The 24,880-nt window shown below is 41.2% G+C and overlaps 1 protein-coding gene across 8 annotated transcripts in view; it reads right to left on the reverse strand.

Moving 5' to 3' along the window:
• Positions 1-24,880, reverse strand: part of LOC122806811 (RNA polymerase-associated protein LEO1-like) — a 424,604-nt gene that overhangs the window by 99,990 nt on the left and 299,734 nt on the right. For all 8 annotated transcript variants that reach the window (XM_044077549.1, XM_044077544.1, XM_044077545.1 and 5 more), the window contains one exon: positions 16,531-16,622. In XM_044077549.1, coding sequence (XP_043933484.1) covers positions 16,531-16,622 — 92 coding nt within the window. The remainder of the gene's footprint in view (positions 1-16,530; positions 16,623-24,880) is intronic.

The raw sequence follows: 24,880 nt of genomic DNA on the forward strand, positions 1-24,880 counted from the left end.
ATGGCAAGTGACTGCAGTAAGTCCAGGTATGCTTTTCCTGTTTCATGGTGGGGGACCTATAGCTAGCTATGATGTGGTAGGGGGCTTTGCCTACAGTTAATTGGACATGGAGTAGATCAAGAGAGTCATACTGTTTGACCAGTCTTGTAGTGTACTTAATCTTAATGAACATGGATACACTTCCTCCTTTGGTTCTTTCACACTCACTTTGTGGTCTGAACATATGGAAGGCATTGTAGCCCTACATGGCTGGGGTGCTTTCCACTGCTTTGAGCCATATCTCTGACTGCACAGATGTCAGCATCTTCCAAAGTGAGGAGTGTGTCCAGGGAATGCAGTTCCTTGTTTAGACTGCTAGCATTAAGCAGCAGTACCTTGAGTTTATCTAGACAGGATTTTGTTATGTTGGGAGGCACAACAGGGGTGTCTCTTACCTTTGCCAGTATCTGAAAGCCTAGAAGAGACCGGTGCAGACCATCTCTGGCAAAGCAGCATGGCCTGTCAACCATGTCTTCCCAGGCTGTCAGATACTGGATCATTCTGAGTGACACCAAAAGCTAAGCCAATTGTTAAAGTCAATCATTTTTTGTCTGCACTGTGGCATCATCCTTGGAGAAGGGAGAATGCTGCTTAAGGCTAGGCTTATACCTGCCTGTGACACACAACCTAAGAGCTCAGTCATGTCTTTCTTCATATAGTCCAGTGAGGTGCATCTCAAGTCATTCACCCCCACATGGACTATGACAGAGTCATAACCAATACTTGTGGTTGAGTGACTTGAGCGCTTGAATGACTTGACAGATCCTGGCACCTGATGGGAAGCTAAATGTAACCCACCCTTATCCAGCCTGGTGAGGGGAACATCCATGTGTCTTACAATAGAGTCACCTATGACTAATACATTAAGTTTTGTCCGATTACGCCTTATGAGCTTATTTGTTGAAACAGTGGTGTGTTACTATGTGTTGTGGTTGTTTTTTGCATTATGTATGTAAGTGGCTTTTGTCTGGGAGGCCTCAGATCTTTTGTAAGTTACTAGTGAGTACCTCTACATATGTGCGTTTATGTGTTGTGCACTTATTTAGTGTGTGCGTGTGTGAGTGCTGACAACCTGTTTGGCATTCGATTTGTCCATATATAACAGTCTTGCATCCAATTTCATAGTGTAACTGCATCTTTCACATAAAGTATGTTTGTTTCAGGAGTAAGTGGTTGTCAGTATAGAGAAGACAATTGCTGCATTGCCTAGAACTGGATGCCAGGCTTGAATTAAACTACACACTCAAGTAAGAAAGAATGCCGGGTATTACCAACTAAACAAGGGTCTTGATCTTTTTCTGACAAGAAAAAAAATGTCTTCCATTTGGAAATGTAAGGTTTTCTAATAGAAGGTCTTCTGTCCTACTGTGAGCCTGCAGCACACGCTCAAAAAAAAAAGGGGGGAAGGGCCTAAAAGGACTCAACATCCAATAATTCGAAGGGTTATAAGTTTGGATGGGATGAATAAGAGAGCCTTTTTGCTGTTTGAAAAAGTCCATCCTGTGGGGAAACTTGTGATGATTGCCTCAGGCCATATGAAAAATAAGGGGGCACCAGTGTTGCCTGCGCCAAAAGGGAGTTCTCAGCAAAATTTCTGTTTTTTTTTTTTTTGTTCTTGATTTTGAAAAGGACCTAAGGGAAATGGGGAGAATGCATACATAAAACGCTCCTTCCAGTAAAAAAGCATGAGACATGTCATTTGTGTTCCAAGCCTTTTTGCATGGAATTCTGGAACAAAACTCCTAAAGCTGCCTGCTCTGATCAGAGGCAAAACCATCTATCTGAGGAGTACCCCAGTGATGGACAACCTGCACAAAGATCTCTCTGTTTAATTAACAGCAATTAGTGAGGGTCTGCAATCTGCCACCAAATTACACTCAGAGGGTATGTAAACTGGTAGCACAAGGACAGGTTGCGCTATGTCTCAAGCAGTTATTGCAAGTCTGCAAAGAGATAGGATCTTGACTTGCCTTGCTTATGTATCACATAACTGTAGTATTGCCTATAAATAGAGAGGACCTGTAGACTAGTGGTGATGTAAAGACTGTAAAGCTACATTTACAGCTTTCAATTCTTTGATATTTCTGTGGTACGTCATGTCTTTTTTGGACCAAACACCTTGACGTTTATATCCACAGAATAAGCTTCCCAGGTCAGTTCTGAAGCATATGTGTAAAGGTCTTGGCAAGGGGAAAAATTCTGGGGTGCCCCTCATTGATCCACGAATGAAGCTCCTCTTAATAAATGGCATGAGAATGACTGAGAAGTTCAGAGGATAGCAACGTTGTATACATACAGATATGAGATACCACTGGTTCTTCCTTATATGCAGTTTGGCCTACAGAGTCATTTGAATAGTGGAGGCCGTAAATCCCAGGACTCTCAGTTTCTACCTTGCTGAGGTCACATCTACAGGAAGAGGATTCTGGAAATTTTCCTTTAGGAACATCATTTTGTCCTGAGAAAGAAAGGAGTCACTCGCATAGAACTGAACTTGCAACCCAGCAACACTGGATCCTAGGATGGAACCATATTGGAACTCTTGAGGTTTAAGGTAAACCCCAGATTGTGAAGCACTTTTTTTTGTAAAGCTGACATGCAAAAATAGCTTTTTTGTTCGAAGGAGCCTGAAATAGCAGACTGTCTAAGTAAGAAAAAGTCTGTAATCCCTGGAGCCTGCAGAAAGCAACAACTGGAGCTAGGCACTTTGTGAAAACAGTGGGGAGGCAGAAAATCCTAAGGACAAATCACAGAACTGAAAGCATTAAAAAGCCCTTGAGAAAAATCTCACTCCAGTTGAGGACATCTGACAAACGTTGGGTGGCTGGGGAGATATCATACTTGTTATTAGAACTGTAACAGTGATCACAGAAAGAACATCACATGCTTGCCGATGCTCACCCACAAAACACTGCAGACAGGTAAGGCATAAATAAGAAAGAGAGAGAAGACAAGCCAGTCAAAAAAATATTACTAAATCATGCTTTAAGCCAGTTCAAATGTCAATTCACTTGAAAATGGCCACTACACAGCAGACTTCTCCTCAACTCCTCAGTGCAGCAATCCCAGATTATATATGCAGCAGTGGGTGCAAGGATCAAAACTTCCTGTAAGAGAGGTGTAAGTGGCTTGTAATTTATTTAAATACAATTTCAAGTGAAATGGTATATGAAATTTCACATTTAGAAAAATCGATAGGAGACTTCAAGGAAGATACCGGATTGCTGACTTGATGAAATACTAGCCTGCAACTTCTAGACTCTTAATCCTTGGAGGGTACAAACCGAGTCACAAGACAAACTTGAAAACTGAGGACATGAAATGGGTCTAGTGCAGGAAAGGCCAAAATGTACCTGATTCTTATATGTGGAAAAAGGAATGACTGCTCACTTATTAGAACTTAATTCTGCTTTAACTGCCCTAAAAGAATCTGTAACTTACAGTGCATGCCACTTAAATACATCAAAAAGCAGAGACTGGAAGCATTTTTCTAAACACAGTAATCAACTTGAGAGATCTCTGAGATTTACAACTAAAAGGATCAGTGGCCTCGATAACTTTAGTTATTATGACATACTTCTCACAGCACCCAGAAAAAAAAATTCACAACACAAACATAAGATCATAAAAGGGGAGTGAAGAACACAGATTAGCAAAGTAGAAGTTAAAAAATAGAAGCTGAAGTTATGGAAGGATTTATTGTGGAAATTCTAACACAAGTTACATCACAACATGATGGAACAATGAATTCCCCAAGTACAGAGGAACAGGAAGAAAGTACAGTTTTGTACCTACCATAAATGTAGATGTCCGATAGGTATGCATCTACAGTCATAAAATATGGGTTGTCCTGCCTCAGGCAGCCCTTCGGTCGGCCAGATTCCAAAGTCTGGGTCTGGCCTCGGCTGATGTCGCACCTTCCCCGACGTCAGAGCGTCTGGGGTATAAAAGCATCAGCCGACACCATTTTCCTCAGTTTTTCTTGCCCCAGATGCCAGGTGCCCTCTAGGAAGGCTAAATTTGGATAAATGCAATAGAATTCCAAACATTTGCAAAATTATATATATATATATATATATATATATATATATATATATATATATATATATATATATATATATATATATACATGTATATACAAACAAATACACCATAATAGATTCCCCCAGCTAGCTAAAAGAGGGGTAAACACCCTAGGAATACAACAGAGGGGTAGGAGGGAGGGTAAACCTGACTGCAGATGCATACCTATCGGACATCTACATTTATGGTAGGTACAAAACTGTACTATGTCCTTCAAGGATGCATCTGCAGTCATAACATATGGGTAGAATACCATAGCCAATCTGAGGGAGGAGGTACTAAGAAAAAGATGGTGTAGTTAAGATCCCTGCAGGACTGCAGTAGCAAAGCCTGCTCTGGATCTGGAGTATAAAGGTAGACTGTAATGTTTGGTAAATGTATGCATGGAGCTCCAAGTAGCAGCTTCTAAAATGTCCTTGGTAGCCACCCCTCATAGGAAGGCTGTAGTGGTGGCCGTGGCCCTTGTGGAATGAGGCCTGATGTTTGCAGGAACTGACTTTCCATGAAAGGAGTAACAAAATCGAATGCAATTTCCTATCCATTTTGAAATTGTCTGTTTGGAAATTGCTTTTCCTTGCACCCCAGCAGCATGTGCTACAAATAGTTGGTCAGTTTTTCTGCTACTTTTAGTTCTGTCCAAGTAGTAGCGTAGTTGTCTGTGTATATCCAGGGTGTGCAGAAGTTTTTCCCCTTTATTCTGTGGATTTATACGAATCCATATACATACGGCAATATACGAATGATATAGATCATATTATACGGATTATACAGAATAATTGGAAGATTTTATTACTTGATCCTGTTATATCGCAGTTAGTGGGAAATAAACCAACTTTTAGGTTTAATAACAGCCTAAATTTGAAGAGACTATTATGTAAAGAAAAAATGGACTCTAGAGAATTAGATATTAGAGCTATTTATAAAAAAGTTACCTACCCCTGCAAGAAGTGTAGCATATGTAAATACCTATCTACAGTTCAGGTGTTTGATGTTCCGGGCATAAATACCGTCTTTAGCCCGGTGTTTTATGCTACATGTGATACCAGAAACATTATCTACCTAGCCACTTGTGATTTGTGTACAGCATACTACGTGGGTATGACCAAACGTAGACTTAAAGATAGTGTCTACAACCACGTGTACGATATCAGAAAGGGTAATCTTACTAATGTCTTAGCCAAACATTGTCGAACATTTCCACAGCATACATTTAAATTCAGGATAATCCAAATAGTGAATGAAAATAAGAGAGAGAAAGATCCCAGTGGTACTCTTGAGTTATGTGAATTAAAATGGATCTTGAATTTAAGAGCCCATATAGAGCCGGGTCTTAATTCTATGGTCAATATTAGACCGGCTCTTTTAGGGCTATTTTAGACAAAGAATGCATTGCCCCCATATATTGGATGTTATATATATATTAAATATTGATATGTTAAATATTTTTATATATTTTTTTCATCGTACTATATATATTTGTTAATATAATGTTATTATTATTATTAATGGCTGATATATGCCAATGGCAGTAAATCAATTCATGGTTTTATTGCTATTTATTTTGATTTAGTATTCTGTATAGAATTAGTCACATTTGATTTTTAGATATGTCAAATGAAATATTTAGATTATTCTTACTTAGATATTTATACAATATTTTACTTTATGCATTTTATGTATATTGTTCATCACTATTCATATTTATATTTATCTGTAATTATTTATTAACATCTTTATTTATGTATTTGAACTTTTGCACTTATGTCGTTGGAATTGGTGAGCTGACATCGAGTGCATAAGTTATACCCTTTTCTGTTTGGCTGGGAGAAATGTTCATGTGTTATTATTATCAGGCTGACAGGCTTATTAGTGGGCTTTACGGATAAATTTGCATAGTGAAAATACATCATTTATATTAACTTTAAGATGTTAATGCAGTTGACTATGCATTTGTGAATGACAAATAAGTCTCTTAGAAAAATTTTTAAGATTTTTTATTAATGAACTGCGTAACAATGATTATGTGAGGTTCCCTTCCTCCTCTTCTCCCCTATGGGAGTTAAGTTGTCTTTGAAATTCATAGCTTATCTTACTATGTTTTGTCTTTCCTATATATAGGAGAGAGTCTTTATGGCATGAAAGTGCCATTTCCCTTTTAAATATTTAAATGTGCATTAATTGGGATCCTGATGGGATAATTGATGATACTTTTTGTATATAAATGCTGGTTTTAGAATGTTTAATTGTAACCTGATGAAGCACACCGGGATGGTGTGTGAAAGCGCTTGTTCTCTCAATTAAACTGTGGATTTTACATCGTGGTGGTTCCTTGCAGTCTTCTTTTCTACATCTTGATTGTTTCGTTGGAAGGAACCTCTGAATGGTCGTTTTTTGCTTGTTACTGCTACTGGTGTTTTTTGTCTGCTTTTTCGACCGTTACACGATGGATTTGCCTAATATAGAACTGGACTATAATCCTACTGTTACAGGAGCTACTGATGACTGGAGCTGTTTGTTTCAACAACAAGAAAATCCGCTGTTGAAGTTTGATATGGGAAATCATGTTTCGAATAAGGTAACACAGAGCATTGATAACCTAACAGATTTTTATGGCTCACTTAGAAGTTTAGAAAATGACCTCTATAAACTCCATAGACTCATGTGGCAAAGAAGGCATATGGAGGCATGCCTTCATTTCAAAGTCATTCCGCGTGGAATGAGAGTCTTATGTATGCCAAGCTATGGCGACAGCCATCCGGAACTGTTACGGAGATGGCAGCAATTGAATGTAGAATTTGGAACCAAGTATATTCATTTGCTTATAGATTATTTCTCTCCCATGGAGGCTGAACTAACCGCTAAGGTGGAGGATGACTATAAAAGTCTTACAACTAACTACAAAAGTGAGCTGTGTATCTCAAAAATTAATAGCATGTGTCGACAGCTTGTGCTCTACAGTAACAGATTGGAGCAGATTAAGCTTAAGAAATTGAAACGTGACTGCCAGGATTTTCAGCTGGGGCGCATCTTTGTATGGCCGAGAGCCAATGATAGTGAATCCGAACTTGTGCATCCAGCCAACAACACCCGTACTCCTATATTTGACAATGTTGTACTCACTGACACTCAGAACGAACCTCACATGATTGGCGAACATCCTGTTGACACACCTAGTAAAGACTTGCCACCCTCTAATGTCTCCATTCCTTGTAACCAACAAGGTCTGAAGCACCATGAAGGGCTAGGGGCCAGACCGAAAATAGATACGGCTATGAATCCTTGTTTGCCTGCAGTGCCTTTAAACTATCCACTTCCTTACAAAAGCAGAACGCAGGTGCGTTCACAAAGTCGAGGCAGAGGCAAAAGAAAACTATCGGGGGAAGAGTTAGAACCGAGGAGAAGGACAAAGAATTAAATACCTTGTTTTTCAATCTAACCTCAAGAGAATTCTCTCTTGATGAGCAGACCGTCTTGAATAAAGGGCTTTCATTCATCCCCTCAAGAGGAAGTGAACCTTCGGACACTTTGATAGCCCTACGCTTATACGCTAGGAAGCTATCGTTAAAGGTACTGTTTAAGGACTATAATAATGATGATTTTTCTTATGCATCGAATGTTTGTAAAAGGAAAAGCTCTTTTATGCCGCCTATGCCTAATATAGTTGAGTGCTTTTTACGCTCATGTGAATATGATTTCTATTCCTATTATAAGGAGAGAAAACATAAAGGTATATTTGTCAATTTAAATCAAGGGCAAAGACGTTGTGTTAACAACCTTTGTGATGATAATGGAATCGTGTTTAAACCGGCAGACAAAGGAGGGGGGGTGGTTGCCATGGACACCGATGTATATGCTGAATTGATGTATAATATGCTTAGTAATGATATGGCTTATAGATTAATGGATAAATCTGAAGTAGACTCCATGATAAAATATGTCTATGACACTATATATGATATGCTTATGACTAGATGCATTGATAAACCTCTATATGATTTTTTAACAGTAGATTCCCCCTTAATTCCTTTAATAAAAGGACTTCCCAAAATGCACAAAGGAGAAGATCCACCTCCTTTGCAGCCCATAGTATCTGGAAGGCATTGGGTGACTGAAAATGCATCTATATATATACAGTCTAAATTAGGCCCATTGGTCAATTCCATTCCCTCCATTCTAAAAGATACATATGGACTGTTGAAGGATTTACAACAAGACACCGTTTGTGATAAGCTACATGGCGGAACATTAATGGTAACATTAGATATTAAAAACTTGTTTACCAGTATCCCTAATGAGTTTGGCCTTGATGCCATAAGGGAATACTTACATTCTTGTAGTACTATGGATAGTAATGACCAATTGGTGATTTGTACTCTACTGGATATGGTCCTGAGTAATAACATCTTTTTATTTAAAGATCAGATTTATACACAGACATGGGGAGTGGCAATGGGCACTCCCTGTGCTAATGTATATGCAAATCTGACCATTTACCAGTGGGAAAAGGAGTTCATTTTCAACAATCCAAGGTTTAAAAATGTCATCCTATATAAACGTTTCGTGGATGATATTTTGCTATTTTGGAATGGGGATGTAGATTCTTTGTGTGAATTTGTTACTTACATGGAGTCTACTACTTCTTTTTTGAAGTTCACTTATGAGTATTCTATTTCTAGTGTGAACTTCTTAGATATTACCATCATGAAGGATACTAATAATCAGATTGTAACTTCCTTATACCGGAAGCCATGTTGGAAAAACGGCATATTGCACTTTGACAGCATGCACCCCCGCTACATTTTTCGTAATGTAGTAAAAGGCCAGATGAATAGAATATCTAGGCTTTGCAGTTCTCAGGATGACATGTTGAGATTAGTGAATTTTCAAAAGAATTGTTTTGAGAATAGGGGTTATCCATTAGATTTGATAAATGACTTAACAACAACAGCTCTAGAAACTCCTGTTCATAGGAGGAAAGGCTACTATAAATATAATATCGAAAGAAATAAAGTCCAGTTACCATTTAGTCTAAAATATACGAATGATATAGATCATATTATACGGATTATACAGAATAATTGGAAGATTTTATTACTTGATCCTGTTATATCGTAGTTAGTGGGAAATAAACCAACTTTTAGGTTTAATAACAGCCTAAATTTGAAGAGACTATTATGTAAAGAAAAAATGGACTCTAGAGAATTAGATATTAGAGCTATTTATAAAAAAGGTACCTACCCCTGCAAGAAGTGTAGCATATGTAAATACCTATCTACAGTTCAGGTGTTTGATGTTCTGGGCATAAATACCGTCTTTAGCCCGATGTTTTATGCTACATGTGATACCAGAAACATTATCTACCTAGCCACTTGTGATTTGTGTACAGCATACTACGTGGGTATGACCAAACGTAGACTTAAAGATAGTGTCTACAACCACGTGTACGATATCAGAAAGGGTAATCTTACTAATGTCTTAGCCAAACATTGTCGAACATTTCCACAGCATACATTTAAATTCAGGATAATCCAAATAGTGAATGAAAATAAGAGAGAGAAAGATCCCAGTGGTACTCTTGAGTTATGTGAATTAAAATGGATCTTGAATTTAAGAGCCCATATAGAGCCGGGTCTTAATTCTATGGTCAATATTAGACCGGCTCTTTTAGGGCTATTTTAGACAAAGAATGCATTGCCCCCATATATTGGATGTTATATATATATATTAAATATTGATATGTTAAATATTTTTATATATTTTTTTCATCGTACTAAATATGTTTGTTAATATAATGTTATTATTATTATTATTAATGGCTGATATATGCCAATGGCAGTAAATCAATTTATGGTTTTATTGCTATTTATTTTGATTTAGTATTCTGTATAGAATTAGTCACATTTGATTTTTAGATATGTCAAATGAAATATTTAGATTATTCTTACTTAGATATTTATACAATATTTTACTTTATGCATTTTATGTATATTGTTCATCACTATTCATATTTATATTTATATTTATCTGTAATTATTTATTAACATCTTTATTTATGTATTTGAACTTTTGCACTTATGTCGTTGGAATTGGTGAGCTGACATCGAGTGCATAAGTTATACCCTTTTCTGTTTGGCTGGGAGAAATGTTCATGTGTTATTATTATCAGGCTGACAGGCTTATTAGTGGGCTTTACGGATAAATTCGCATAGTGAAAATACATCATTTATATTAACTTTAAGATGTTAATGCAGTTGACTATGCATTTGTGAATGACAAATAAGTCTCTTAGAAAAATTTTTAAGATTTTTTATTAATGAACTGCGTAACAATGATTATGTGAGGTTTTCCTTTTTTTTCTCCCCTATGGGAGTTAAGTTATTTTTGAAATTCATAGCTTATCTTACTATGTTTTGTCTTTCCTATATATAGGAGAGAGTCTTTATGGCATGAAAGTGCCATTTCCCTTTTAAATATTTAAATGTGCATTAATTGGGATCCTGATGGGATAATTGATGATACTTTTTGTATATAAATGCTGGTTTTAGAATGTTTAATTGTAACCTGATGAAGCACACCGGGATGGTGTGTGAAAGCGCTTGTTCTCTCAATTAAACTGTGGATTTTACATCGTAGTGGTTCCTTGCAGTCTTCTTTTCTATTCTGTGGATTTGGGAAGAACGCAGGCAAGTGAATAGCTTGGTTCAAGGATACCCTATATACCACCTTTGGCATAAAAGTAGGATTAGTTCTTAGTGTAACTCTGTCCTGATGGAAGATAAGAAATGGCTGTACTGCCATTAATGCTTGTAACTCAGATACTCTTCTTACTGAAGTTATTGCCAGAAGGAATGCAGTTTTCCAAGACAGAAACTGAAGATCCGCTGTTGCTGCTGGTTCAAAGGGAGGAAGTGTTAGTTTCTCCAAGACAAAATTGAGATCCCAAGCAGGTAAAGGGGGTTTTCTTGGAGGTTTGATATTTTTGATCCCTCTCAGAAATTGCTTGAGGAGAGGGTGTGAGAAGATAAGTGGATCCACATTGTATTCTGCTGAAATTGCTGAGGCATGAATCTTAATGGAAGACTAGGAAAGGCCATTGTGGAACAGTTCTGCTAAGTATTCCAGAATATGTGTCATGCTTGCCACTGTCACATCTAAGCCTTTTGATGTGTTCCAAATGAAAAATCTTTTCCATTTAGCTGAGTATGTCTTCCTTGTGGAAGGCCGGCGAGCTTCCATGATAATGTCCTTCACTCTCTGTGATAAAACATTTTGTTTTGGATTTAAGGGATTTTCCAGGCAGTTAGCTGCAATGTTTTCAAATTGGGATGCATGATCTTGAAATTGTTCTGCGTCAGAAGAAGAGGCCATAGGGGGAGAGGCCATAGTTTTGCCTGTGACATGCTACTCAATAGTGGATACCAGTGTTGCCTTGGCCAGTCTGGAGCTATCAGAATCATTCTTGGCTGGTCCTCCCTGATCTTCAGTAGAACCTTGTACATTAAAGGAAGAGGTGGGAAGGCATATACTTTTAGAGCTTTCCAGCTGAAAGAGAGACAGTCCACCCTCCATTTTTGTGGGTGGTATGTCCTTGAGCAGAATGTCCTCAGTTGATGGTTGAGGGGGGAGGCGAACAGATCTACCTCCGGCGTTCCCCATGCCTTTGTTATGAGTTGGAAGATGTCTGGGTGCAGCATCCATTCTTGTGCATCCATGGTAGTTCTGCTTAAGCTGTCTGCCAGTGCCTTTTCCTTTCCTGGCATGAACTGGGACTGAAGTTGGATATTGAGTTTCAGGCATAGCTCCCATAGATTCATAGCCAGCCGGCATAGAGTGTAGGAGTGTGTGCCTCCCTGCTTGTTTATGTACTACATGACCGTGGTGTTGTCTGTCCTTATTAACAGGTGGCCTTGATGGAGGAAGGGTTTGAAAGCCTCGATTGCATGCATCACTGCCAGCATTTCCTTTTGGTTTATGTGCATGTGTAGCTGTCCTTGAGACCATAAGCCTTGGATACAGTTGCCCTCCATGTGTGCTCCCCATCCTCGGTCTGAAGCATCCGTGGTGATGGTTTGTTTTGTTTTTGGTTTGTTGAAAGGCAACCCTCTGTTGGACTGGCAGGCCTGAGCCCACCACAGGAATTCCTTTTGAAGGCAAGGAATGATTGGTATCAAAGTTTCCAAATTGTGACTGTGTTGAGACCATACACTCCTTAGGTACCATTGTAATTTTCTCATATGCAGCCTGGCCTGTGGTATCAGAATTATGCAGGATGCCATGTAACCCAGGGCCTGCAGGATTTTCCTTGCAGTAAGCTGAGCTTGTCTTGTCAGATTCATGAAGTAATCCGGAAGTTGTGTTGTTTTTCTTCTGTGAGAAAGGCCATTTGGGTGGTTGTGTCTAGATCCGCACCCAGAAAGGTTATCCTTTGGGATGGAACCAGTCTTGATTTTTGGATGTTGACTGTGTATCCCAATGCCTGTAGTAGGTGGATGGCATAGGCCAAGTCTTTTATCAAATTTACCTTGTTGTCCGCTTGTATAAGGCAGTCGTCCAGATAAGGGTAGATTTGAATCCCCTGAAGTTTGCAGTGTGCAATTACTGATGCCAGGCATTTCGTGAATACTCTGGGTGCAGTAGATAAGCCAAAGGGCAATGCTGAGAATTGATAATGCTCTGGTCCTGCAAGAAATCTGAGGTGTCTTCTGCAGTTTGGTCGAATAGGGACGTGCAGGTATGCCTCCTTGAGATCTAGAGTCACCAGCCAAGACTCCTTGCCCAACATGGGAAGAAGTTGCTGTAGGGTCAGCATCTTGAATTTTGGCACAATGAGGTAAGTATTTAGTGCGGACAGGTCGAGAATAGGCCTCCATTGATTTTCTTTTCTTGGTACAAGGAATAGTCTGGAGTAAAATCCTTGGCCTTGCTCTGAAAGTGGTACCTTTTCTATAGCTTTCATTTGAAGCAAGTTGTTGATCTGCTTTAAAGCCTCTGCCCTCTGATTTGGTGGTAGGTTTGGCATTCCGTTTCTTTTTGGCAAAGTGTGGAAGTGGAACCAGTATCCTTTGTCAATTATTTGCAGTGTCCATGTGTCCCTTGTAATATAATGCCAATTTTCCGAGAATAAAGCAAGCTTTCTGCCCAAGGGTGCTTCCAGTTGAGCCCTGGTGGGCGGAATCAGAGTAAAGTCATTGAGCCTGTCCTGGTGTAGTAGTTGTTGTTGCTGCTGTTGCACTACCTTTCTGGTTGTCAGGCTGCCACTGGTGGCCTCTGTAAGAGCCCCTAGATTGGCCTCTGCCTCTGGGGCGTCTGTTACTGCCTCTCTGGGCTCTGTTAGAGTCTGGAAAGGACCAATTCTTAGTAGGCCAGTTTCTGCTGAATCTCGGTGGTTGTACTTGTAAGAAATCCTTAACTGTTTGCACAGATTTTGCCTTTTCTTCATACTTTTTTAAGACCTCCTGAGCAGAGGAGCCAAATAAATTTTGTTTCTCCATTGGAGCATCCAGGAGTTTAGCTTTAACATGGTCTGGCAAAGATTGTTCCTTCAGCCAGGCATGCCTACGAATAACTGCCCCAGTCATAGCTGACCTAAATGAAGCTTCCAATGCATCATAACCACATTTTAAGAAATGATTACTAACCTGCTGTGAGTTGTGTACCAAATCCTGAAGGGATTTATGGTCAAGGGGCTCAGGAGAAGAAAGCTTCTTGTTCAGTTCATCTAACAAATACTCTTGGTACTGTATCATATGAAATTGACAATTTAGTGCCCTGACGGAAAGAGTTGCAGAAGTATATACCTTCTTTCCCCATCTCTCTAAAGCTCTAGACTCTCTTTCAGAAGGTAGAGGATTTTTGGCAGTGGCAGCCGCAACCCCTTTAGGGCCCAGAGTAATAGTTTCTGGGTCTGCAGAATGGGCTTTATACAGATGAAAATGAGAATCCGATACCCTGTAGTATCTATCTATCAGGTTTGGCAGGGGCCGGGGGGAGAGTATCAGGGGCTGTACTGACATCATTGTACACATCATCAATTACATTCAAAACAGGAGGTATAGCTAAGGGCCTAAGCTGAGGCGAATGTAAAAAGGTCCTTAATCTTTTTCTAGAATCAGAGAAATCCTGACCTTGCCATTGAAAATGCTCTCTCATGGAGTGTAAAGTCTCACCAAAGGAAAACTCTTCAGGAGGGGAGGCCGAAGGGATAGATTCCTCCGCATCAGAATCCTCATAGGGCGAATAAACCTCCTCCTGGTGGTCTGACAACTCAGAACCATCCGAGGACTCATCTAAAGAGTGTGGGTCAGAAGGCTCAGGCCTGGGCCTTTTGTCTGGGGGAGGGTGAGAGGCCCTGTCTGGGTGAGGTTGTGAACCTCTAATTACAGAAATAAGGTCCTCTGCAAGGCTGAGGATCTGGGAACTAGAGAAAGGCCTCTGGGATGTAGTCTTGGGAGGCAAAGCTCTAGAAAGTTTAGCAGCTTTAGCCTTAGAAAAGGCCTTAATGGACATGGAAGCAGGGGGCCTAGCTGCCCCAAGTTCAGGAGTAGATATGTCCAAAGGTATGGTGTCGGACATATCCTGGGCACTGGTTTCGGTAGGTAGCTCGGTAGCCGACTCAGCCGGGGCCTCCCGGGCCACGGTGGTCGGTTGAGTGGATTCGGATGAAGGAATCTCCGAGGACTCGGTTTCGGCCGAAACCAAGACACTCGCAGTAGGCCTTCCCGTGGTTTCAGACGAAACCGCGGGCCACGAGTGTCGGTCCTTGTCCTTCTGTTTTTTCACCAAATGTGATGTCGGAGTCTCCGACGGCATTTTATATGCAAAACTAGCCCCAAAAAATTCCTATGCAAACTCCGACCGACGTCTAAGAGTTCGTCGGTTGAAGGAAGCACAGGCAGAACAGGACGATACGTCGTGGTCTGGGCCTAAGCAAGGAAGGCAGTAGGAATGGAAATACTTATGAGGTATTTGTTTCCCACAAGTTAAACAATTATTTACTTTATCTGACATCGGCTGAGGCAAGAAAGAGTCCCCAACGGGGTACTTAGCTTTTTCGAAGTTTTTGGTAGCTGAAATCCCTGGATCTGACCAACCGGCACTTGCGAACAGCTTCTGCTTCGGGCACCGCGCGGCAAGAAAGACTGAGGAAAATGGCGACGGCTGATGCTTTTATTCCCCAGACGCTCTGACGTCGGGGAAGGTGCAACATCAGCCGAGGCCAGACCCAGACTTTGGAATCTGGCCGACCGAAGGGCTGCCTGAGGCAGGACAACCCATATGTTATGACTGCAGATGCATCCTTGAAGGACATCATGAGACAGCTGAAGAAGAAACAAAGACATGGGAAGGAAAAAGAGATTTAATATGGTGCAGTATTTATGCAAAGGACAAAGCAAAATTAAGCAATACAAAAACATGCAGCACCAATGATATCTGGAGAGAAATATAGGCAAAGGCATCTGGATATCAAAATGTTTACAATACAAAAATAAGAAAACAAAGAGGAGAAAGTAAAAAGGAGGATTATTACTGGAGAAGTTAAAGAAACAAAAACTAAATTATCCAGCCATCCAGCCACTGTTTTTGTAAACTGCTGCACCCTCCCATTACACTTTGATCATGCCTTTGATACGGAGGTTCTACGTTTTTCAAAGGAGACACAGGAATTTCAAGGCATTTGAGTCTTGTGACCATTAATGCATTGCCAGTACCCACCCATATCATGTATCCCTTTCTCCATGAGGACTAGGCCAGTCAAAATCAGGGGAAATTTGTGCGTGCCTATCCAATCATCTTCGCCCTGTTTGAATGATGACAGCGTATCACACTGCTTAAAAAAGGTGGAAAAGCACCCAGCAAATTCAAAGCAATATAAACATGAACACTAAAAAATATCAAGTGAAGGTAGGATGAAGGAGGTGAATAAATAAATAATTTAGTGAACAACAGCCTGACTCAAAGAGAAATTCCACGGCGATCAGAAACTGTTCCAGTGTGGAGCTTTTTTTTACTGCCACGGAAAATAGCATTAGAATTGAATTTAGACATAAAGGTGTTGACAAACAAAAGCATAACTTACATTAAAAAATCATTTTTAACTGGTCTACAAAACTGAATACTAAACAGCTACAGTGTAAAGAATGCTGATACGACTATGCAAAATAAATAAATAAATAAATAAATATATATATATATATATATATATATATATATATATATATATATACATACATTAAAAAAATATTTTTAACTGGTCTACAAAACTGAATACTAAACAGCTGCAGTATAAAGAATGCTGATACGACTATGCAAAATAAATAAATATATATGTATATATATATATATATATATATATATATATATATATATATATATATATATATATATATTAAACAAAGCAATGATACTTACATCAGGCTGCCCTGGGGTTGCTGGCTTTTCATTATCACTGTCAGAAGAAATGTCATCAGCACCTCCAAACAGGTCTGACTCAAGACCATTAGCTTTAAAAAAAAAAGAGGAACAGAAAAAAACTGATAAACTCTTAATACTTTGAAAAATTAACTAGCACATCTTATTTCTTTATTAAATCCAGCACTGGCAAATCCAGGCAATGTTTTACTCAAACATTTATCCCTGGTGTCTTCTAACCATCAGAAATGCAGAAGTATCACACACGTGTAATCCCAATGAGTGTCAATACTTGAAAATCTCCTTTCATTAGCTTTAGAACACACAGTGCAGACAATAAAAACATGGGGTCTATGTTCTCATATTTGGGACACTAAACTAGCAAAGTAAAGTACTGACAAACAATAAACTAGTTGTTTACTGTGTACATTTATTTACTTTTAAGTGGATTAGGCTCACCAAGCCAAAGGCACTTTTCACAGAAAGGCCTATGAGAAAAGATTTCACAATCCAGACTTGACCAATTTACAAGAGTAGCCAATCACCTTAAATGATACATATTTCAGACATGGAAAGAACTCTGAGAAAACTGGTATGGACACAGAAAGAACATGCAAACTTTTACTTGGACAATATACAAATACCAAAAGACCTTGCAGCTAAGAAGCTCTAATCACTACATTTCCATATCAACATCATGTCAGAGTCTAACATTTACAGTATTTGACTTCAGTACATATCTTGAAATGTTTTGTAATCCTAAAAATCAGCATTGCTTCACTGAAAAACCTCTACAATGCAGGGGCTGAGGAACAACAGGTTAATGGCAAAAAGCAGCAAAATACTTCTTCTTTCGGCTTTTCCTGGTTAGGGGGTCGCCACAGCGGATCACCTGCCCGCTCATGATTGACAGTGGAGTTTTATGGTGTCGAGTTGCCAGCCAGGTGCCCAACCTTCCACAGAAGGCACACACACACACACACACACACACACACACGCACTCACACCTACGGCCAGTTTAGAATGTCTAATCCACCTACAGCATGTCGTTGGGATGTGGGAGGAAACTGGAGCACCTGGAGGAAACCAACGTGATCAGACGGAGGACATGCAGACTCTGCACAGAAGGCACCCCAGCCAAGGATCGAACCAGGGAACCTCTTGCTGTGAGGCGACAACGCCAATCACTACACCACCGTGCCCGCCCAAACAGCAGCAAAATACTCTATTCTGCAAATTTTTATTTATTTTGTGGTAACAGTCTGATCCATTTCAGCAAGCATATTCCCCACATGGTCCATGGTGCACTGCAACTGAACAGCCCACAACTCAAAGCCATCAGAATTTCAGAAGTAAGAAGCATCAGCTAATGTACTACTTTAATATTAAAATGTATGCAGATCAATAAAGTGCGTTTCTCACATTACCTCTGTGAAGACCGGCAGACAAGGGTGAAGGTGCCAGCCTAGCCAGACAGAATTTTATAGATAATGCTGTCATTTGTAAATATGAATGTTGAACTACAGACTTGTTTTCCTAATTGTAAGAAAATAATGTGAATCACAGGCTTGTCTTAAATGAAAAAAATGCTGTTACAAAAATGTGGCAACAGTGCTCTCTACTGACCCAATAAAAGCATGTTGTGACCCTTTGATCTAAAGTTGGCTCCAGTCCGGCTAGATGAAGACATTCTTTCTATTGCTTTAACCAAGAGTTAAATTGCTAGATTTAAACATGCAAATGTATTTTATTGCTCTGTTCCTAACCAGCTGCAAGATAAAAGGGAGATGTTAAGAATGTAAATGCAGTTAATGTGTAGCCTGGGAACTTCAGGCAAGTGTAAAATATAATGTAATGTTTATCAGAACTGCAATAGCAATTTAAACAGAGAGAATCAGAAGGCATTAAGTATTTTTGTCTTGAACATCCAACTCAGCACTGCCTTATGCTCTCTTTATGTAAGTAGTATGTTAGAACTGTGTTTTCTCCTAGAAGTGGCTAGGAATTAGAAAGACTAGAAGTAGCTATAACTAGAAAGATTAGACTAAGTGTTTTTCTGTATTCATATCGGAACTTTCCTAGTGTACTGTTTTAAGTATTTATCTGTGATCTCTGAACTCTTATCTAGTGCTGTGTTGTAGTAGTATTGTCTTCTGTTTTTAGTATTATTAAATATTTTTATACCCTTTCAACTGTGGCTGTTTTGTGTAGAGATAAGTTAAGCTCTAGAGTACATTGCATGCTTATAAGTGATTCTGTACTAAGTCCCTCTAATAAACCTTGACTGTTTAGTCACATTTACCAATTGGATAATAATATTGCAAAGTAATAATTGGACACCCTTTTAAGGGCCTTTGAGTAGTTGGTAAATATTATCTGGGTGGTGCCTGAAATTACTACCATATAGTCTGTGTAACAGGGGCACAGCTGGAGAATCCATGCCAGCCTTTCCCAGGTGCTTCTGTGAAGTTGTATAAATTCTTATCTCAAAGTGTGTGTGTGTCAGCTACGTGGGCAGGGACACGAAGCACTGGTTGGACCAAGAGGGCATTGGAGGCTTTAGCTTAGATCTGGACCCTATAGTTGTGCCAGTGGGGAGACTTATTGGGGACCTGGAGAGCAAGGGAGCAACCAGCCCCAGACTGACTGAGATTTCTGTGAGCTCTTAAGGGAAATTGTACTTTACTGTGTGTATTTGTTATCCTTTTCTCATATATGAAACGCCCTCTCTGGAGTTAGTGGTGAGGATTGAGGCTCCTTGACTGCTAGACTAGGGCACGGGCGTCACATATTAATTGGTGGGCAGTGGTGGGATCTCCACATTGCATATTAATTGTTTGTAAGGTGGGATATCCACACCACATATTAATTGGTTGGTAAATACTAATTGGCTTGAAGTGGTGTGGGTAGAGTGAATCCGTGTAGCTTGTGTACAGTGAGCTTTGAAGGTGTTTTGCACTCTAAAACAGCCATGCAGTGAATACTCAGAGTTCAGATCACAATTATTTCTTTTGTTAGATTAGTTAGTCAGAGTGAGGAGGCAGCATGTCAGCAGAGGAGTATGGACAGCTGACAAGGAGCCAGCTGGTGGTGATGTGCCAGGCTAGGGGACTGGTGCATGGAAACCTGACTAAGGCAGACATGATTGCAGCCTTGGTTATAGCTGCATCAGAAAACAGCATCCAGGAGGACAGTCAGACTGGAAGTGGAGATACAATATCCTCGGAAAATGGACAGCTCAACCTTTCTGCAGTGGACTTAAAAATCCAGCTGGAACTAAAGATAACTGAGTTGGAGGCCAGGCATTTGGAGATAGAAGCTGAAGAAAAGGAGCATCAGAGGAGGCATGACAGGGAAATGCTGACTCTTTGCCAGTGTCATGGAGGTAATGGGGAAGGGCGTAACTGGACCACAGAAGCACAACAGGTCAGTAAATGTCTTCCACAATTTAAAGAGGGGGATAATTTTGATAGTTTCATTCATATGTTTGAGAGGGTATGCAAATAGTAGAGTGTTGACCAAAGGCTCTGCGTATGGTTCCTGACCCCCTTACTCCATGGGAAAGCTGAAACTTTTGTCAAAAATGTCTGACGTTGCATGTTTTGATTATAATGCAGTTCATAGGTTCATACTAGGCTATCTGCCCTAGGGCATTTATAAGCTTAGCCAGAGTGTGTTTGGCTTGCGCCACCCATTTTAAATTAATTTTGCTATGCCCTTTTTCGAGGTTAGTATACTGTGCCTCTGTCTAACAGTGACACAGAAGTGATACCCAGGGTAAACCTACGATCTCCCATCCACTCATCAAGAGAGTCAATGAGGGACTCTGCCTAACCTGGACTGGGATTTTATTCCAGAGTGAAGGGAGCCTCTGGGTTATGAATCTGTCCCTCCAGCATGTCCTATTTATTAGACAGTTAGTATTACACAAAGTGACAGTTAAAAGTCACTTGTTAGAATGTTTTAAGCTACCTCTTGAAATGTATAGGAAAAAGTTTTGTGAGCACAGACGCAAGGCAGATGAAAGTGTGTGTGAATATGTTGCTGAACTGAGCACTTATTTTCATAGCTGGGTGAGTGGATGTCAGGTCACCCACTTTTGAAGGGCTGGCAGACAGTTTGGTGAGGGAACAAGCACTTAGCACTTTGCCTGAGGACAGGAGGATCTGGTTAGCTGATAGACAGTGTGCTACTTCAGAGGAGATGGGGAAGAAGGGAGACCTATACCTAGCAAGCAGGGCAGCCCTGCACAGGAATGGGACCCCCAGTACTGCTCATGGGACTAAAGGAACCCACGGTGGGCAGCACAGACTGCCCCAACAAAATCTGCCAGTAACAGAGAAAGCCACTAGTCCAGGTATACGTCCAGGAGCGAGGGTTAAATGTTTTGAACACAACCAGTGGGACCATGTGGCATACAAATGTCCAGGGGGGCAAGGTGGGGAACAAAAGTTGAGAGCGCCAGTAAATGGGAAAGACAAAATGCCAATAGTAGGCTGTCTTGAGACAACAGGGGTATGGAACTACCATCCTGCAGATGTCTTGATAGGGAAGGATTCGGATGAGGCAGTACCAGCTGCTTGTGCAGTTACACGAAGTCAGGCTAGGAGACAAGCATGTGGGTCTAGTAGCCTGGGGGAGACCCAGACAAACTGCATACTTGCAGCCAGGACCAGTGAGGTGGTTACTTCAGGAAAGGAGCTACTCTGTAGCAGTGAGACTGAATGCGAGCCACAGCTGCTTGTGGGTACTGATGTTCCCTTGGAGAGAGTGACTGCAAAGGTAGAGGTGAGTAGTAGTACCCAGGCTGACAGTGAGGCACCACTGTCAAAGGATGCCAGACTTCCTGTGGAAGGGAAGCTGGGAAGGGTTACAAGGACAGAGTTGAGACAGACTCAACTCTCAGACCCTACATTGCAAAGCCTGAGGCAGATTGTTAGGGAGGCACCCGATTCTCAAGGAAAGGGGGACTCTGTATACTGGGACAAAGGGTTACTGTACAGAGAGTGGACCCCTGAGGGAGGACTGGAAGATGAGAGAGTACAGTAGTTGGTAGTGCCTAGAGCCTACCATCTGGCACTTCTAGCCATAGCCCATGATATTCCCTTTGCTGGTCATATAGGCATAAAACCTACAAAGAGACGTATTATGCAAAACTTCTATTGGCCTGGAATTTCCAGAGATGTAACAGGAAATGTGAGCAGTGCCAAAGGTAGGCAAGGCAGGAGACAAGGTGAGAGCTCCTTTGATGCCTTTGCCTGTGACTGAGGAGCCATTTCAGAGGGTAGCTATGGATATTGTGGGTCCTCTGAGTACCCCAACTTCCAGAGGGAAAAAGTATATCCTAGTGATAGTGTATTATGCTACACGATACCCCAAGGCAGTGGCTTTGTCCTCCATTGAGGCAGAGAAAGTGGCAAATGCTTTGTTAGAGATTTTCAGCAGGGTAGGTTTCCCAAAAGAAATACTGACTGACAGAGGTGCCAATTTAATGTCAGAGCTTGCCTGTGGAAGTCCTGTGGGGTGAAGCAGATGAAGACCACCCCGTACCATTCCCAGACTAATGGTCTTGTTGAGAGGTTAAACTCTACAATCAAGTCTATGCTACAGGCATTTGCAGATCAGTTTAATGGGGAGTGGGACAAATATTTGCCCCATCTGTTGTTTGCTTACAGAGAGGTTCCCAAGGAATCCACAGGTTTTTCACCCTTTGAGTTGCTGTATGGGCGTAGGGTGAGGGGACCTCAAGATTTAATTTGAGATGAGTGGGAAGGCGAGTGCGAGTCTCACAGGGAGACTGTTGTGGCATACATTCTAAACTTCAAGACAAGGCTCAGGGAATTCATGGGCTTGGCCCAGGAAAACCTGGCAGAAGCCCAACAGAAAAAAGGTGTGGTATGACAGGAATACTCAAGCTATAGAGTATGCTGTGGGGCAGCAGGTAATGGTTCTCAATCCTGTCAGACACAACAAGCTGCAAACAGCTTGGGAGGGTCCCTACAAGGTGGTAAGAAAGGTAAGTGATGTTGACTACATGGTGGAACTGATAGGCAGATGGCAGGGGCACAAACTGTACTATGTTAACATGATGAAACCTTACCATGATAGGGAGGCTCTTGGGCTGAGCATTTGCAGTGGATTGCAAGAGGAGTCAGAGGGAGATCTTGGGACTGATCTCCTCAGTGAGGCTTGCGCTGACACCTCAGTGGAAGGGGTAGCAATGTCCCAGCAGCTATCTCCTATCCAGGTTCAAGAAATACGAGCAGTGTTGCAGGAATTTGGGGACATGTTCACTGGGAAACCATGGTGCACCCACCTGGTGCAGCACCAGATGGACACAGGACCCCAGAGGCCTAGTAGGCAGGCCCCTTATAGGGTGCCTGAGAGAGTCAAACAGACTCTGAGGGAGGAGGTACAGGAGATGTTGGAACTAGGGGTGATTCAAGAGTCTAACATTCCCTGGGCCTCCCCAGTGGTGCTGGTGCCAAAGAAGGATGGCGGCACCAGGTGCTGTGTGGACTACAGGAAATTAAATAGTCACATAGAGTTGGATGCTTACCCCATGCCTAGGACAGATGAGGCCCTAGAGCAGCTGGGTGGGGCTAAGTATCTTACAACCACTGATCTTACCAAGGGTTACTGGCAGGTGCCCTTTACTCCCAGTGTCAGTCTTTGTGACTCCTTTTGGCTTTTATGAGTTCACAAAGATGTCCTTTGGGATGAAGAATGCCCCAGCGACTTTCCAGAGGATGGTAGATCATATTCCAAGCAGGAGCAGGAGGGTTTGCCCTTGCTTACCTAGATGATATTGCCATCTACAGCCATTCCTGGCCAGAGCACCTTCAGCATGTCAGGGAGGTGCTGGGCAGACTGCAGAGGGCAGGGTTGACCATTAAGCCAAGCAAATGTCAGGTGGGTATGGCAGAGGTCTCCTACCTAGGACACAGAGTGGGAAGTGGTAAGATAAGACCAGAACCTGCCAAAGTGGAATCCATTCAGGCATGGCCTGCACCAGTTACTAAAAAGCAGGTGAGGTCATTTTTAGTGACAGCAGGGTATTTCAGAAAGTTCGTCCCCAGTTATAGTACCATAGCTGCTCCCCTCACAGACCTAAAGAGGAAGAACAGGCCAGATAAGGTAGTGTGGACCCCAGCATGTGAGCAGGCATTCCCAATGCTTAAAGAAGCTTTGTGAGTACCCCCTGTGTTAGCCAGTATAGATTACAGCAAAGAATTTGTTGTGCAGGTGGAGGCTTCAAACCATGGGGTGGGGGGGCTGTACTTAGCCACATTTCTTCAGAGGGGGAAGAGCACCCAGTGGTTTATCTCAGTCATAGGCTCCAACCCAGGGAGGAATGCTATGCAGCTGTAGCGAAGTAATGTCTAGCCATAGTGTAGGTAGTGCAGAAACTCCACCCTTATCTGTACGGAAGGGAATTCACTGTTATGACCGATCACAACCCCTTAACATGGTTAAACAGAGCCAGCTAGCAAAATGCCATGTTGCTAAGATGGAGCCTGGGGTGCAAGCATATATGTCAGTGCAGCACCGCGGTGTGAGTAGCAATGCAGATGGGCTCTCAAGACAGGGAATGGGGTGAGGTACACTCAGACAGACCTGACCCTCTCAAGCGGCATTTCTCAAGGTTCACTTGAAAAACTAGCTTGAGTTCTCGGGGGTGGGGGGGGGTGTGAAGACTGGCAGAGAAGGGTGAAGGCTGCCAGCCTAGCCAGACAGAATTTTATAGATAATTCTGTCATTTGTAAATATGAATGTAGAACTACAGACTTGTTTTCCTAACTGAAAGAAAATAATGTGAATCACAGGCTTGTTGTCTTAAATGAAAAAAATGCTGTTACAAAAATGTGGCAACAGTGCTCTCTACTGACCCAATAAAACCATGTTGTGACCCTTTGATCTAAAGGTTCCAGTCCGGCTAGATGAAGACATTCTTTCTATTGTTTTAACCAAGAGTTAAATTGTTAGATTTAAACATGCAAATGCATTTTTATTGCTCTGCTCCTGACCAGCTGCAAGAAGACAAAAGGGAGATGTTAAGAATGTAAATGCAGTTAATGTGTAGCCTGGGAACTCCAAGAAAGTGTAAAAGATGATGTAATGTTTATCAGAACTGCAACAGCAATTTAAACAGTGAGAATCAGAAGGCATTAAGCATTTTTGTCTTGCACATCCAACTCAGCACTGCCTTATGCTCTCTTTATTTAAGTAGTATGTTAGAACTGTGTTTTCTCCTAGAAGTAGTTAGGAATTAGAAAGATTAGACTAAGTGTTTTTCCATATTCATATCAGAACCTTCCTACTGTAATGTTTTAAGTATTTCTCTGTGATC

This window comes from Protopterus annectens, chromosome 7.part0 (genome assembly GCF_019279795.1).
Source record: "Protopterus annectens isolate FY-2018-M chromosome 7.part0, PAN1.0, whole genome shotgun sequence".
In the NCBI taxonomy this organism is placed as follows: domain Eukaryota; kingdom Metazoa; phylum Chordata; order Ceratodontiformes; family Protopteridae; genus Protopterus; species Protopterus annectens.